We start from the raw sequence: 16,986 nt of genomic DNA, 5'->3' as shown, positions 1-16,986 counted from the left end.
TCAAGCATGGTACCCCTGTTTACTGTAAACAGTATCTGCTATCTCCTGAAAAAGAAGCAGGTCTGTCACCTATCATTGACTCCCTGTTTACCCAATGTGTAATCATTCGCACTGTGTCACCCTACAATACCCCTGTAAACCCAATGCGTAAACCAGGCGGTAAGGGATGGAGATTTACACAAGATCTCAGGCACATTAATGACATAGTAGTTCCTATAGCCCAGCTTGTGCCAGATGTGTCTGCCATTTTAACCTCTATACCTGCACACCACCACTATTCTACTGTTGTGGATATTTGCTCTGCCTGTTTCTCTCTACCAGTCCCCCCAGACAGCCAACCACTTTTCGCATTTACATTTCAGGGTGGGCAATACACGTGGTGCCGGCTCCCCCATGGCTTCCTGAACCCCCTGGCTGTATTCTCTGCTGTTGTAAGAGAAAGGGAGGGGTAAAGTACGCAAGAAGAGGGAGCAGATGACCTTGAGAGACCAGCTCGCGGTCAAGCCATCATGTCATGGCTGATAAGCAGAGATCTTGCATTGGGTGGCTGAAGACAGAAAGGCTTCAGTGTCTAACAATAATAATGAAACAAAAGAAAACACCAATAAAATTCTTTATTTGAAATATCATTTCTTGAGGCTTGTATTACTAAAACATCAATAAAATGATCCAACCAATGAAAAGGGTACAGATGTTTTGTTTTGAGTCTCAGTGCCCTCACACACATACTGAGAAAACCAGGCCTGACAACAAAGAGGAACGTAACATCCATGTTAAACACACACGAGACTAGACAACATGTGAGGAACCAAAGTTTAACCAAAGTGAGAGTTTAATGCATGGTGGATAAATCCTAAACACACATCCAGTATCACAACATAAAACAGCAGGCATAGGTCAAAAATACCAGAAGTAAAAAAGTAACAGGGAGACAAATCAACAGTAACAAACAAGTCAGATCACAAAAAGTCAGACTTATAAAGACTTAAAGAACACTTCGGGATTGCTACAAAGTAGCAGAAAGACTCCCCAACTAAACTACACAAGAAGCTTAAACACAATAATACTAATCACCAAACAAGGGTGCAACACGATGGAGTGATTGACAAGGGGGAGAAGCTCAGTACTGCAGTGGGGCTGATCTGTGGTGACCAGATGTAGTGTCCTCCTGAACCAGTGGATCAGTCCATTTCTGTGATACTGACACTATTATAAAGTAATAGTAGTGGTTCTGGTGTCATTATTAATGGTGGCACAGTCCAGTTCTGTGATAATGACTGTGATACGTACTTCATATCCTTCAGTCTGTAGTGTTGAGTCTCACTGGGGATGACCACTAGAGAACATCATTGTCATGATTAGTTTCTCCCAGCTTCCATATTCCCTTGTTGTTGAGTCGATGTAGTAGTCCAGAGTCATATTATCAGCATGGGGATACATGGTTAAACAAACAAAACACATGAAGGCAAACAGGGGAAGCAGGCTATAACAAAGACTAGGAAACACGAAGGCACAGAGTACAAAGAAACACAACCACTCAGATAAACATGCAATGAACAGCATTAATACCGGGAACACAACAGGGTTTAAATACATGAATTTAACAAGGGAGAAACGAGGGACAGGCATAAGCAATCAAACGAGTGGCGGAGAAAATGAAACTACGGCATGGAACTAAAGTAACACAAGACAAGGAAAACATGGAACAAGGAAGCTGGGAGGGACTGATCATGACAATCATCAGTATTAGGATTAAGGTTAGGATTAGGATTAGAAATTCAGTAATGAAGAGTCATGAGATTGTACTGATCCTCAGAGTCCTTATGTTTATTTGTGCACATTTAAAAACTTCAGATCAGATTTTTCTTCATCAAAAAGAAGGGTGCTAATCTAAGAATGAGTAGTTAATACAACAACACAGAAGTGAGATCAGGAGGAGATGAAGAAGTAGGATAGACAGAGAGAGAGAGAGGAGGAGGAGAGAGGAGGATGATAGATAGAGAGAGAGACAGGAGGAGGAGAGAGGAGGATGATAGAGAGAGAGAGGTACCACCATTTCACTGCGTGTTGTACTGTGTATGACTATGTATGTGACAAATAAACCAAACTTGAAAGGTATGAATGAGGCCTGAGAGTCATCACCTCCTGAGAGTCATCACCTCCTGACCTTGATACCTCACAGACAGACACCACGGCACAGAAGAGTTACAGAGACATTTAGAAAAGTACAGAAATACAAACATAATATAAAACTTAATCAAAAATAATCACAAAATAAAAACAATACATATTGATTCCTTCACCCTAGTGAGGCTCACTACAGAAGATCACCAGGATTAGAGTTAGGGTTAAACCCTAGTGAGGCTCACTACAGAAGATCACCAGGATTAGGGTTAGGGTTAAACCCTAGTGAGGCTCACTACAGAAGATCACCAGGAATCTCCAGGTCTTTAATTTACAAAGTGCTGCAGTTACATAACACTGTAAAAAATGTTTAAAAAATCTTGGATCAAAGGTTAAAAAGTGGAGCATAATCTGTCTCTCTGAGTGACTCTAGTAAGAAACACACAAACATAAGCAGTCACTCAATCACAAGCTTCAGAACTGCTGAAAAGACAGAAGGTCTGTTGGCTGTGAAGCCCCACAGAACTCATACACTCATCTCCTCTACAGAGAAGGAACTCCAACACCACTGAATCTGATTCTCCTGGAATGTTTATGCTACAACCAGCACACATCATATTTGGATTCACATGACAAAACAAACAAACAAAACAATTATAATGTTATCAAGCATTTCTACACTAAGAGTGAGACTAGTATGTTAATTTTGGTGAAACTACACTTTCACTGTAAGATATTTTACCGCCAACCTGTTACATCTCCATCTGTTATAAAACACCTTCCTGTTGTAGACGTGAGTATTTGGCTTTAGTGAGTAACATAGGAGGATGAACTCTGTTTCCCAGCAGTCTGTGCTGTTCCTCAACAACCTTCACAAAGATGATTCAGAAACATTCATTAGGATCAGTCATTATTTCTGTACATAGAATCACTGTCAGTTCAGCTCCACACTAACTGTCCTATATTTAACAAAGCTGGTAAGTTCAGTCCTATGCACATAAACAGTGAAGGGCTCTTACATGTTTCATGATTGTTTATTAATTAATATAAACCTGAGCAGAAGTCACTTTGCATTGTTATTCAGTTTCACTTGAAACAAGGTTTAAAATTAACACTGCCTTCTTTTTCACCGAGTCATGTTAATTAAAAATCCTCCATGCACAGCAGCTGCTACTGACAGTAATGAATGGAGTGGAGATCAGTGAGCACTCTATGAAGTGATATCTGCTAACTGGCTTCAGGTCTGTTTCCTTTAGTGTTAGCTGGTTTTGAAGGACTGGTTTAAGCTCTTCTTATGGCCAGTTATAGTGTTCCTTTAGGTCTTTAGGTCCAGTAGTGGCTAGGTACAGCCTGGTACCTCTGAAATGATGCCATAGATCTTGGAGCTCTGACCTTTGTGTGAGTCCTGCCTCAGCTCTGAGTACACAGTGTCTGCCCCCACTCTGCTCTTCTCTAGTAGGGACAAAAGAGCCGGAATTAGACCACAGGAAGAACTACAACCCTCCAAATGATTAAACACAACATGACCCGAATAACCTACAGTGGGTATCTAAGCACACAGTTACTAAGCAGTGAATCAAAACGTAGAATCTTAAGAGTTCTTCAGGTCAGCTGTATTTTGGTGTGTCACTGCTGTAGGTGACTAAGGTTTCTCCTTTTCATGTACCTTCTTTTTTCTTTGCTTTCTGTTTCGGTTTCAGTTTGATCTCAGCATAAGTGACTTCACTGGGTCCAGCACCAGTGTCTGCAGTAACAGAGAACAAAACCAAAGAAAACACAGGTGTGACCTCTCACTGACCTTTAGCATTCTAACCCACCAGTCAATAACATCTCATCATACATGCTTCATTCCCATAATGCACTGCTGCTGCTTTTGGAGACCAGCATGTGTTTCCTTTGTCTCATGTGATGATTATATAGTAGATATATATAGTAGTATATATACAGTAGAGTGATGTAGATCAGACTATATTCACCAGTGTGTAGTTATACAGAACCTGTTACTTATATATATATAAAATAGAGTGATGTAGATCAGACTGTATTCTCCAGTGTGTAATTATATACCTGTTATTTATATGTATAATAGAGTGATGTAGCTCAGACTGTATTCTCCAGTGTGTAGTTATACAGAACCTGTTACTTATATATATATAATAGTGATGTAGATCAGACTGTATTCTCCAGTGTGTAGTTATACAGAAAATGTTACTTATATGTATATTAGAGTGATGTTGTGTGTGTGAGGTGTGAATTAAATCCCACTGTGAGGGTTATGTGGATGTACGTTTATTCCTGGATTATTTAAATTGTCTTAGAGAAGATAAAGCTTTAAGTTAATTGTTAATAAGGAAAGTTGTTGTTGTCTCATGGTCTGAGCAGTGTGCAGTGGTGTGACTGACACCCCTCACCTCCTGACTCTCTCTGGGTCTGATCTGATGTCTGATTGATGTCTGACTGACTCCCAGTACAGCGACACAGAGATTCTGCACCAGACAACATGGAAATAAAAGAAAAGTGTTTAATACTGTAAACAGGTTTCATGATGTGTATCATAAAAACATATAATATTTAACCTATTCATAAATGACCTGCAGCTGATCTCAGACCTTTGTTGTTTTTGTAGGACCACAGCAGGGTCAGTAAGATGAAGAACACAACCAAACTCGGTCCCACAGCCAAACCAAACAGGCCAAGAGAGGAGGAATCACCAGCTGAACTCATAGGAACCAAAACAACACATGAATCAAAATGATTTGTTACACGTCTCTGCTCCAGACTATGTGAGCTCACTGTGTACTCTCTTCTTCAACACAGTAGGGGGCACTATTAGTGAGATCGAGTCTTGTAGTGTATGGCGGAAACAAATGCTTTTAAATCAGGGGTGCCAAAACAACAGTCCTGTGTATCATTTTTAAGATCCATTATAAGTTGGTAATGATAATAACAAGAAATGAAGTAAGATTGCATTTCACAGTTATAATACCATGCAGTATTACTGGAATAAAAGTACAGTTACAGTATATTTTTTACCCTTAATAAGTAAACACAATACATGTGGACTGAGTGTGTTCTGCTACTGTCTACAAAGAGTTTAAATGAGTAAAATAGATGTTAAACTCATGAAATGACTGTGATCTTACCATGTACAGTCAGGTGAACAGAGTTACTGTACAGACCTAAATCTATCACACAGATAACCAACACAATGTTTTCTATAATTATACACTGTAAACTGTTACTCACTAGTACACAGAACTAAATCTAAATCTATCACACAAGTCACTGCTGTCTGGTCCTGCAGATGTTTTAATACTGAATAAACCCATTAATTCAGAAGCACATAAATCATGTCCTGTAGCAGACATGACAGCTTCCTGTTATTCAGGAAATCAAACATTTTCTGATCTGCTTTGTCATTTTTCTACTAAAATGTTATTGACTTCTCCTCTCTAGTGGCCAAAGTATGCACATGTCCAAGACTCCCCAGTACATGTAGTGACACTTTAATATTGTGCCAACTTTTACTAAGGGTTGATAAGTACTGATATTTCATATTTTTGCTGAATATGTAATTGATCAATTTAATTTCTATTTTTTTTTATATTTTTAGTTATAGAATGCAAACGGTTCCTCACCAGTAACATTTACCCAGATTGCATCACTGTAGTTTGTGTAGTAGACTGGGTTTCCTCTGCCAGCTCTGCACCAGTACTGGCCTCCATCAGAGGGCGCCACTGAGCTGATGTTGTAGGAGTTTGCTGCAGTGTTGGTCTCATTCGCAGGGTTCTGTGTGCGTCTGGACCAGTAAAAGCTCCATCCAGCAGGCTGGTCCAGCGTACAGTGCAGAGTCACTGGGTTTCCCACCAGTGCAGCTCCTTTAAGGCTTGATGTGAGTTTAGGTGTAGGTTTAACTGCTGATGGAGATGAAACACACAGTTCAAGATATGCAATGGCAGAGTGCATAGAGATATCTATGAAATGAGTAACATTCTTAGATTAAAAATAGATTAAGTATAAGAGTATTTTAAACATTTTAAAATAAGAACAATAGACTCTCAGTAACATGGTGTAGCAGTAGTGAAGCAGTAGATTAGTCAACAGATTTTTAATTAACTGTTTATATCAGATTTGTTTATAATCTGATGAATTCAGTTGTGTTTCACTTTATTTAGGTGTCCAAGTTCATATCTGTAGATGTTAACCTGAGAAGTCACTGAACATGTAACAGGTATAATACATACCATCTTAGCATACTCAACAAGCTGTTATAGACATGCTGTTAACATTCTGTAACTGGATTTTAACTGGACTTTGAGATGGGGTTGGGGTCAGGATTACACTCCTACTCATTCACATGTGAGTGTGATGGTCTCTCTACTCAATATTTGTGTCCATTTAGACTGCACAGTCAGAACCAGCTCAGGCTCCATTGTAAAAATCACACAGTACTTAAATTCTGCTTTTATGTTCACCTCTCTATAAGATCATGTGTTGGAATCTTATTAAACCTTTGAAAGCTTTTTGAAAGCATCTAATAGTTTTGATACGAGAAGTGAACTTGAAGGAATAAATAAATGGAATGTATTACTTCACAAGCAGCTCAGCTGAACCACATCTGGTAGGAGTAATGGTAGTGTTGCTACAGTAGGATTAACGGTGGTGAAGGTACAGTAGGAGTAATGTGGTGACAGTACAGTAGGAGTAATGGTGGTGAAGGTACAGTAGGAGTAATGTGGTGATGGTACAGTAGGAGTAATGTGGTGATGGTACAGTAGGAGTAATGTGGTGATGGTACAGTAGGAGTAATGGTGGTGATGGTACAGTAGGAGTAACGGTGGTGACGGTACAGTAGGAGTAACGGTGGTGACGGTACAGGTGGTTCTTAAAGTCAACAGAAATGAACACAAAAGTTTTTATTGTCCAAAACATTCCCTGACAGTCCTAGTATTGAAATGGCCCCTAGTTTACAAATAGGTTCTACGCCATTGGGACCAGTTATCTACTTGAACACAGTTTAACGTATCAATATATCCAGAAATGTAACAGCATTTTATTTTTCTATAATAAATGAGTGTATTACATGTAGATTTAAGCCTTAATTAAAGTAACTGGATTCCATGTGAACGCTTTGTTACATTTATGTAAATACTGATTCACACCACAAGATGGGGATGTTTGATTTCTTATTTCTGCTGTGGATAGAATATATAGAAAACATCTATTCTGTCTCTTAGAAAATGATGGGTAACAGTAACTTTACATGGCTTGAATGACTAAATGTAAGTAATGTATATCCATAGTCTCAAATACTCAAATTCATATGAAAATACAAATATATAAACTGAAGAGAGTTCAGTCAGGGACAGGACATGGTGTTCATGGTGTTCACAGTAAACTCAGTACAAGCGTAAGTTCACTACATGGAGTCTCACCCTGCACTGTGGTGTTGACAGGATTACTGCTCCAAGATTCAGAATTATAAAATGATTTTCTTGCCAATATAAATTTGAGGCTCTGGTTAAATTGGTGTAATAATAAACATGTGAAATCTTTAAATTCTGACCTCTGACTGAGACCCAGCTGTGTGGTGACTCTCCTCTCTCTGGGTGTTTACAGTAGTAGACACCCTCATCTGACTTTGAGACAGTATGGATGGTGATTTCTCCTGCAGTCTGGGTCTGGATGAGTGATCCATCTTTGTATAAATCAGCTCTGAGGTGTGATGTGATATTGAGGTGAAGTAAACAGTGTAGAGTCAGAGGATCTCCCTCAGTCACAGGATGGACAGAACTCTCCAGAATCACATCACCATCTAGAACAGAGAAAACACTTTACTCATCTTTTACAGAGAGAAGGATTCCAGCATGAATACTGAGTAATACATAACAGGGACACAGAACATTAACACAATAAAGTAGAAAGTAGAATGTCACACACACACACACACACACACACACACACACACACACACACACACACACACACACACACACACACACACACACATTTCGCCCAGAATATGTTAAATTAAGAGATTTTCTTATTAACTCTACTTAACAGTTTTCTTAGTCAGTAACTGATAGTTCTATATATTGTGAACTATAATATAGTTATCAAACATTTCCTTTTCTCCTTAAATAGTGAGTGCATACATGCAGACTCACTGTGCACTGTGATGTTAACAGGATTGCTGCTCCCTCCAGATTCAGACTGACACCAGTACACTCCAGTGTGGGATGTGTAGAGGTATCCGATGGTGCATGTAGATCCTGTAACTGATCCCCAGAGTGATGAACAATCTGACACATTCCCACTGTGTGTGTATCCTCTCACTCTCCATCCAGGAGAGTCACTCTGTCCCTCACAGCTCAGTGAGAGAGAGTCACCACTAAAGTGTTGAGTTCTGCTGGGACTGATGATCAGAGAGTCTGGAGGAGACAGACCTTAGAAACAGAAATTATACATCACGTGTTATTATTATTGTCTTATCATAGCAGAAGTGTAGTGAACACATTTAACATGGAAAGATTACAACCAGTTTGATGCCTCCTTCGATGATTGAAAACTACTAATGACATCTAATTAATAACATATGACTAAGCTTTTGATTGTGTTTATGACAGTGATTGATGTTTCACAAACACACACACACACACACACACACACACACACACACACACACACACACACACACACACACACACACACACACACACACACACTGCTGTTGTTTGTCCTCACCAGTGATCCATAGTGGCTGTGTGTTACTGTACTGTGTCTGATAGGCTGGTTCTCCTCTCTCTGCTCTGCACACATAAACTCCTGTGTGATGTAGAGCAGCAGGACTGAGAGTGTAGGAGCCTCCAGCTCCTCTGATGCTGTCTGAGAGGAGCTCAACACAATACCTCACATAGCTATGATTGTGTGTTACTGGAGTTAAACATTCTCTGTAGAGAACAGCTCTGTACCAGCTGAATGGCCAGCCTGTAGAGGAGTCTCTGACCTCACAGCTTAGACTCACTGAGTCTCCTTCAGTCAGCCAGATCTGGGGAGACACACTCAGTACTGCCTGGGGTATCACTGTAACACAGCAAATACAAGTTATTGGGTGTTTAAAATCACTCACACACAATAGCAACCTTGCTATGAATGTCTATTGGCTGAATTCACAGTCCAAACTCACCTGACACAGTTAATGTAATAGCATTACTGATCTCTGAGCTCGGAGAGTCTCTTCCCCTGTACCCTCTGCAGGTGTATGTACCACTGTCATACTGTACAACAAAGTTGAATGTGTATGTATTGGATGTGACGTATGGGTAGATAATGTTGCCATCCTTATACCAGCTGTATGTCCACCCAGTGTCTCCTTCTAGCCGTATGTCACATCTGAGAGTCACAGTCTCTCCTCTGAACACGTGATTATCAGGACTTACACTCACAACAGCTTTAACATGACCTGCAGAAACATTAAACATTTGAATTCTTCATTCAGTTACTTTGAAAACAAATAAATTACACAGATCTAAATCTAAATCTACCACACCAGTCAGTGCTGTCTGGTCCTGCACATGTTTTAATACTAAATAAATTCATTAATTATAAAATACATACACTAAAATGCTAAATGTGTAAATTAATACATTTAAAATAGCATTTTTTCATAAATGTCTCATTACATCATTCCATCATACCATGTTTCATCTAATAGTTGAATAGAGTTAGTAATGGCAGTTTGGGTTTTAAATAATATATAAACAAAATATAAATCACCTTGAGCAAGTCCAGCTTGAACAAATGAAATCAGCACTATAAACATAAAAGAGGGAACATATGAATATGAACAATGAAATCATTAATTTATTAAAAAACACAATTAAAAAAAACACATTTTAAAAACAGTAAAAATAAAAGTATGTACAACTGTTCATTTAAATAAAAAAACAAAACAAGACACTTTAACATGCTAGATAACTTTTAATAAATTTTCATTTAAACTCAAAGGGAGTGGAGAAAGTGACCAAAATAGAGAAAGAAACGAATCTTTCACGATAAAACACATTTAGTGTAGTTTAGAGTGCTGAAGATTTTGAACACAAGGGGGCGTCAGTGATTTATGTTTCTGTGGACAGTGGTGTGTGCTGTGGTATGAGCAGATTCACTACTGCTGTTTCACAGTTCCACAATGTCTGTTACTTATGGACATCCTATCCAGCATTCTCTAAGTGTTTAGAGGGTTTATGAAGAATGAACACACTGTGTAACGTGGAGCGATAGAGAGCTGGATGCAGACACTGAGAAGAGCGAGATTTATTAAGGGCAAATCCAGAATCTGGGTCATTAAGACAGTCCAGAGTCAAAGCACCGATACGAACAGATCCAGGAAATATATTAAACAAAAAGTACAAAATCTGGAAAATAAATCAACAGGCAAACCGAGAGAAAACAGGGTACAGATACACAGACAACAAGGCAGAACCCAGAACACTGACTGAATAAACGAAAACAAGACAAGAGCTCAGACAACAGCTTAGTACAAACACAATGAGCAGATAACGGCTAGAACAACCACCAGCAAGACACTGAGGAAAACACTGGGTTTAAAAACACAACCTAACAAGGTAGAAACGAGGAACAGGGGAAACTAATGAAGGCCAGAGAACTAAACGAGGGGCTGAACTAACGAAACCAAAACAAGGAATCACATATGGAAATGAAATCCATGGAAATCACATGGAAATGAAAATCAGGATGGAAACAGAAACTGAAAGCAGGTGAATGCAGCGACGCTCGGGATCGTAACACTGATTCACAAATCTGCTGAATTTGTGAATTTGTTTCTGAGATTCGTGTATAGGATTAATTGTTAAATAGTCATGCAGTATTAATGGGACAAAATAAAAGTGTTTGTGAGATGTTCCATGACTGTAGAACTGTTGTTCTCCATCTCCCCATTTATGCTGATAACATGAAGCTCTGAAAAAGAATCCAGTGGAGTTCTGTGTGTTGAGGTTCATGTCACAGTGTTTCCTTTCATATCTATAAAATGAAGAGTCTCTCTTGTGTCAGGCTGAATACAGCCAGTCTGTGTTGGTCAAGATCATTCTTCCCCCTCTTAATATAAGTGTTTTCATTTATATTACAAAAAGCAAACGGTTAATAATGTTTGTCTTGGTCATTTCATTTTGATCGTCACCTTCCTTTATTGTTTACTCACATTACATTTGTTGAAGTTACAGTATTTTTACACGTTTAGTCTGTTAAAATCTTAATATACACAGTAGGTTACATTGTTCCATCACACTGTTGTAGTTATTAATTTACACAAACACACAAAACAGTCCAAGCAGTGGATGTTATCTGCTGATTTTCTACAGGGTTTGTTTGTAGTCTGTACTGAACTGTTTCAACACCACACAGCATGTAGGTTTTCCCACTCATATCTGTGGTCATTCTTTGGGTTTGTTGTACTCTGCGGACTTCTCAATTCCTAAATTATGTTGGTATGATCCAAATCCCAAATATACAGACTGTCAAGGCACTATAGTGATAGTGATGTCATGTCTGTCAACCCTGTGTAGGTAGTTAGGAGTCTTGGGGTTCTTCTTCACCCCACACTTTCATTTGAACCTCATGTTAGATCACTCACTAAATCTGTTTATTTCTCCTCTAAAACTCTACTCCATGGTTTCAGTAGCTCTAGTGTTGACCATTGTAATCCTCTCTTCACTGGTCTTACTGTTAAACTCTGACAAACTCATCTGTTAGAGTCGTAAGCCTCCATATCACTTCCGTGTTTCATCAGATACACTGATGTGTAGAAGTACACTCGTAACTGGTCTGTTCCCATATTGAGCACAAATATGTACAAGAACGTCTCCTCCTTCTCTCCAGCCCTGTACATCAAAGAGAACCCTTTCCATAACACATCTGGATACAGTGAGAACACCTGAGCACATGGAAGTGAAACTCTGATCCTCCCTTCTGAAGGAACTACACAACTAACTCACATAATCTCATCAGTCAGGCTCCTCAGACTGCACATTACCAACTTAATACAGCACCTCTGACTCTAATGAAGACATAAAGAGAACATTTACTCACAGAGCACCACAGGGAGTGGACTGAGCGCCATGCTGTCCCAGTAATGACGGACTGACTGAGTGACTGTGTGTGTTAAAGCCACATCACTTCCTGTGTTCTCAGAATTAAAGTGCGTTATTGTTTTAAGTGCCTTGACTGTCTGTGGTGTGTGTGTGCTAGACACAGGGAGGCCAAGTCCTGTGTTCTCATAGTCAAAGCAAAGGGGAGAGAGAGAGAGAGAGAGAGAGAGAGAGAGAGAGAGAGAGAGAGAGAGAGAGAGAGAGGAGGCCACGGTTTCCATTTTATATTAAGTGTCTCTACTGTGTGGTGTGTATGTAGGACACAGTGAGGCCATAATTATTCATCATAATTATTATAAATAATATTATTAATTTGAACTCATTTATTTAATGTAAATGTGTTGAATACACATTTCCAGGACCTCCATGCTGGGGGAGGGAACAGGAGGCAGCGCTGATCCACTTCTCTCCCCTGGAGCAGTTTGTCCTGCTCCAGCACACAAGGGTAGCAGTCAGAGGAAGAGCACTAGAGAATTCCTCAGGGTGTCACACAGGGACAGACACACGTGTTCTAGTATCAAGCCCTCATCACTCAGACACCACAGTAAGATGATCACACTCTAAACACTTTAACACCAGATCCATGCAAACTCAACACAAAGTTTGTGGAGAGTAGAAAAGAGAATGTGCAGGTGAAAGAAGAGAGAATTAATTCTGATTCTGCACACTTTAAATGAATATTATTAAACACCACTGAGTATCAGTAACATGAAGTAGAGAGCAGGTCACTATTTATCACCTCTAAGAGTCCATAACACCCACCACCCTGCACTTCCTCCCTCTGCTACACAGCTAAAATAGATGAGAAACCACAACACTCACCTCCCTCTGATCTTATGCCTCCATTTTATTAATGTGTGTGTGTGTGTGTGTGTGTGTGTGTGTGTGTGTGTGTGTGTGTGTGTGTGTATGTGTGTGTGTGTGTGTGTGTTTGTGTGTGTGTGTGTGTGTGTGTGTGTGTGTCCAGGTGATGTTGTGGGGTATTAATAATCTATTGTATTTGTTCTTGTTTTTGAGACACAGAGGTACATAAAGATGAGTGATGGATGGTAACTGCAGGGTCGATGTTAAAGATAGTAGATAAGTATTTCGACACTTGTTTGAAGCCCCATTTACTCTTGAACTCACTATGGTGAGATGCCTCTTGTGGCTCTCAGTGGTACTACATTTTATAGCCTTCTATTTACCCTTCACAAAACTTAGAATACAACATATCAAACAGCTCTTAATTACATAATTACACTTTTATACACTGCCTGGCCAAAAAAAAGGTCACAAACTAATATTTCTTTGGACTGCCTTTAGCTTTAATTATTGCACGCATTCACTGTGGCATCGTTTCCACAAGCTTCTGCAGTGTCACATTTATTTCTGTCCAGAGTTGCATTAATTTTTCCCCAAGATCTTGTATTGATAATGGAAGATTTGGACCACTGCGCAAAGTCTTCTCCAGCATATCCCAAAAATTCTCAATGGGGTTCAGGTGTGGACTCTGTGGTGGCCAGTCAATGTTTGAAAATGATGTCTCATGCTCCCTGAACCACTCTTTCACAATTTGAGCCTGATTAATCCTGGCATTGTCATCTTGGAATATGCCCGTGCCATCAGGGAAGAAAAAATCCATTGATGGAATAACCTGGTCGTTCAGTATATCAGGTAGTCAGCTGACCTCATTCTGTGGGCACATAATGTTGCTGAACCTAGACCTAACCAACTGCAGCAACCCCAGATCATAGCACTGCCCCCACAGGCTTGTACGGTAGGCACTAGGCATGATGGGTACATCACTTCAGCCGCGTCTCTACTTACCCTGATATGCCCATCACTTTTATTACCAGTAAGCTTAATAGAGACTTTTATTACCAGTAAGGTTAATGGGGACTTTTATTAACAGTTAACATGTGTACAGGTCCTGGTTCCTCCTCCTCCTCCTCTAGTCTCTGTTACAGTCTGAGAACCTTCAGCAAACACAGATCCAGTACTGATAGAAACACAAGAGAAGCTCCAAATAATGGGTCTTTAATTAGCAGTATACATGATGGGGACTGTTATTTACAGTAATAGTGTAGTGTTACTCACTACTGCCCCACTGTGGTATGTAGAGGACATTAGTGGAGTTGGTATATGTTCTGTTAGAGCTCCTACCTGCATGGTGTCCTCACAACTGTCATTCAGAGACTGGAGCTCAGACACTTCCTCCTGCAGGGTCAGAGTTCAGACAGGAGTCATGGGTTAAAAAGCTGAGGAGTGTATCTGGTACAGGTATTGTTCCAGTTCAGACTGTTGACCCCATTGACCCCTGTGACTTTTTTCTTGTCCTCTTCACACTTTTGTTTTAAAAGCACAATAATGTGTTTGTAATATATGTTCAAATGTTATGCCTACAAGACTTAGTTATATATACATGTTCTTGAATCAAAAATATCAGTTTTTAGAAGTACGTTCTTATCACACACGTCAGCCTCTCTCTGAGTGATGAGGGTGGGGGTGTGGTTGTGGGCGGGACTGGACTGCTCTCCTCTGTCCTGATTGGTGCTACTGTACCTCATTTGTTTGATCACAGTGTCCTGAGTCTTGAGCACCCCCTGCAGCTGCTCTATGTGTCTGACAGCCATCACACACACTCAGTGAGGCCACATTTCATTCCACATGTTCATGTAAAGCTATGAGATGGTCCTATGCACACAGAGTAAGTCTAATCTCTGATCTACATTACAATTACATGGAGAAACTCTGACTTCAGAACAGTGTACCAGCTCAGGACTAGGTACTATAACAGAACTGTGTCTTATGATGAGACAGCAAACCCTTCCTATGGATCATGTGTCCTGTGATTAAAGTATTGTGGTGCACTGGTTTAACATACATGCTCAGACATTCATTTAAAATTTAAATGATAAATAATTGTGTTCTTTTGATTTGATGTTGTTCTGGTTCTGGACCTGATCTTCACCCGTGCCACCACAACATCAGACATTGCAGTCACCCCCCTCCACCTCACGGACCATCACTGTCTCTCCTTCTCTCTCTCCCTTCCTTCTCTTTCCATCCAGTCCTCCCCAACATGGTCCTCCTCCCTCCATCGCAATCTGCACTCCATAACTCCCTCTTCCCTTACTTCTACTATTTTGTCCACCTTCCTCACCCTGACTCTCTGTCTTCTCTCTCTTTGGATACAGTTACAAATACTTTCATTTCTACACTCTCCTCATCAGTGAATCTTCTGTGCCCTCTCTCCTCTAGACCCGCTAAGTCCTCCCCACCTGCCCCCTGGCTAACAGAAACACTCCTCTGCCACAGGAGAGAATGAAGGGCTGCAGAGAGGCGGTGGAGGAAATCTCACGTAGATTCAGACCTCAGCTCATACCATTCTCTCCTTTCCAAGTTCTCACTGGAAGTAACATCTGCAAAGACATCCTACTACAGGGAGAAATTCGAATCATCATCATCTGATCCACGCAAGCTGTTCACTATTTTTTCTTCTCTCCTTAATCCTCCCCCTCTTTCCTCATCTCTTACTCTGGAAGATTTTATCACCTTCTTTGAGGAGAAGGTTGCAGCAAGCCGCCAGTCCTTTTCCTCTGTTCCCACTCCTCCAACTAATGTACATTCCCCAGCATCCAACTCTCTGACTTATTTTTCTCCTCTCTCCACAGATGAAATCCTTCAACTCCTGACTTCCAGCAATCCGACTACTTGTCCGCTGGATCCGATTCCTTTTGCTCTGTTCCAGACAATCACAAGAGATCTGCTTCCTTTCATCTCTGTCATCATCAACAACTCCTTATCTTCTGGATACGTACCTACTGCATTCAAAACTGCCAGGGTGGTACAAATCCTCAAGAAGGCCACACTTGACAGCTCCAGCATTACCAACTACAGACCAGTATCACTTCTCTCTTTCCTCTCAAAAGCCCTTGAACGATCAGTTTATAATCAATTGTCTAATTTTCTCACCCAGAACCAGCTGCATGATCCCAATCAGTCTGGCTACAAACCGGCACATTCTACAGAAATGGCCCTCATAGCGGTGACTGAGAAAGTTCATGCCACTAAAGCTGCCAAACAGTCATCTGACACAGATGACTGTTTGGTCATCTGACACTGTGCCTTTGACACAGTGAACCACAACATTCTTCTCTCTGTTCTTTACAGGCTTGGTGTGACTGGCTCTGCTTGGAGATGGTTTCAGTCCTATCTGGAGGGACGGTCCTATCAGGTGACATGGAGAGGATCCACATCCAAACCGTGTAGACTCTCCACTGGTGTTCCACAAGGCTCAGTATTGGGCCTCCTTCTCTTCTCTTTTGTATACTCGTTCTCTTGGTGATGTAATATCTTCTCATGGTTTCTTTTACCACTGCTATGCCGATGAGACTCAATTATTTCTTTCTTTTCCACCTTCTGACATGCAGGTCTCCAGGCGTATCTCGGCATGCTTGACTGACATCGCGTCATGGATGACAGCCCACCACTTGAAGCTCAACCCCAGTAAAACTGAGCTTCTGTTCATCCCAGGTACTCCCAACCCTTACCATGACCTCACTGTTTCCTTTGAGAACTCCCTGGTATTACCATCCGAAGCTGCCCGTAGCCTGGGCGTAACTTTGGACAACCAGTCGTCGTTCTCAACTCATGTTTCTAATCTTACCCAGTCTTGCAGATTCCTCCATTGTAACATAAAAAGGATTTGACC

At 40.5% G+C, this 16,986-nt stretch overlaps 1 protein-coding gene and 1 pseudogene across 2 annotated transcripts in view; one reads left to right on the top strand and one right to left on the bottom strand.

Annotated features, from left to right (window-relative positions):
- The window catches only part of LOC113568751 (cell adhesion molecule CEACAM5-like), a 159,962-nt pseudogene that overhangs the window by 107,546 nt on the left and 35,430 nt on the right, over nucleotides 1–16,986 (top strand). The window lies entirely within an intron of this gene.
- On the bottom strand, nucleotides 2,636–12,277 carry LOC145652891 (Fc receptor-like protein 5). The gene is made up of 12 exons (XM_081704706.1): nucleotides 12,232–12,277; nucleotides 9,901–9,936; nucleotides 9,311–9,586; nucleotides 8,869–9,207; nucleotides 8,292–8,570; nucleotides 7,691–7,939; nucleotides 5,763–6,041; nucleotides 4,716–4,838; nucleotides 4,536–4,610; nucleotides 3,791–3,868; nucleotides 3,517–3,576; nucleotides 2,636–2,993 (listed from the first exon to the last, which is right to left on the bottom strand). The coding sequence occupies exons 1-12, from the start codon at nucleotides 12,260–12,262 to the stop codon at nucleotides 2,986–2,988; spliced, it is 1,833 nt and encodes a 610-aa protein (XP_081560832.1). The 5' UTR covers nucleotides 12,263–12,277; the 3' UTR covers nucleotides 2,636–2,985.

The sequence above is a fragment of the Electrophorus electricus genome, chromosome 21 (assembly GCF_041902795.1).
Source record: "Electrophorus electricus isolate QZ-2024a chromosome 21, ASM4190279v1, whole genome shotgun sequence".
NCBI classification, from domain to species: Eukaryota; Metazoa; Chordata; class Actinopteri; order Gymnotiformes; family Gymnotidae; genus Electrophorus; species Electrophorus electricus.
The sequence above is the reverse complement of the archived record's forward strand: the minus strand, read 5'-3'. Positions and strand labels throughout refer to the sequence as shown.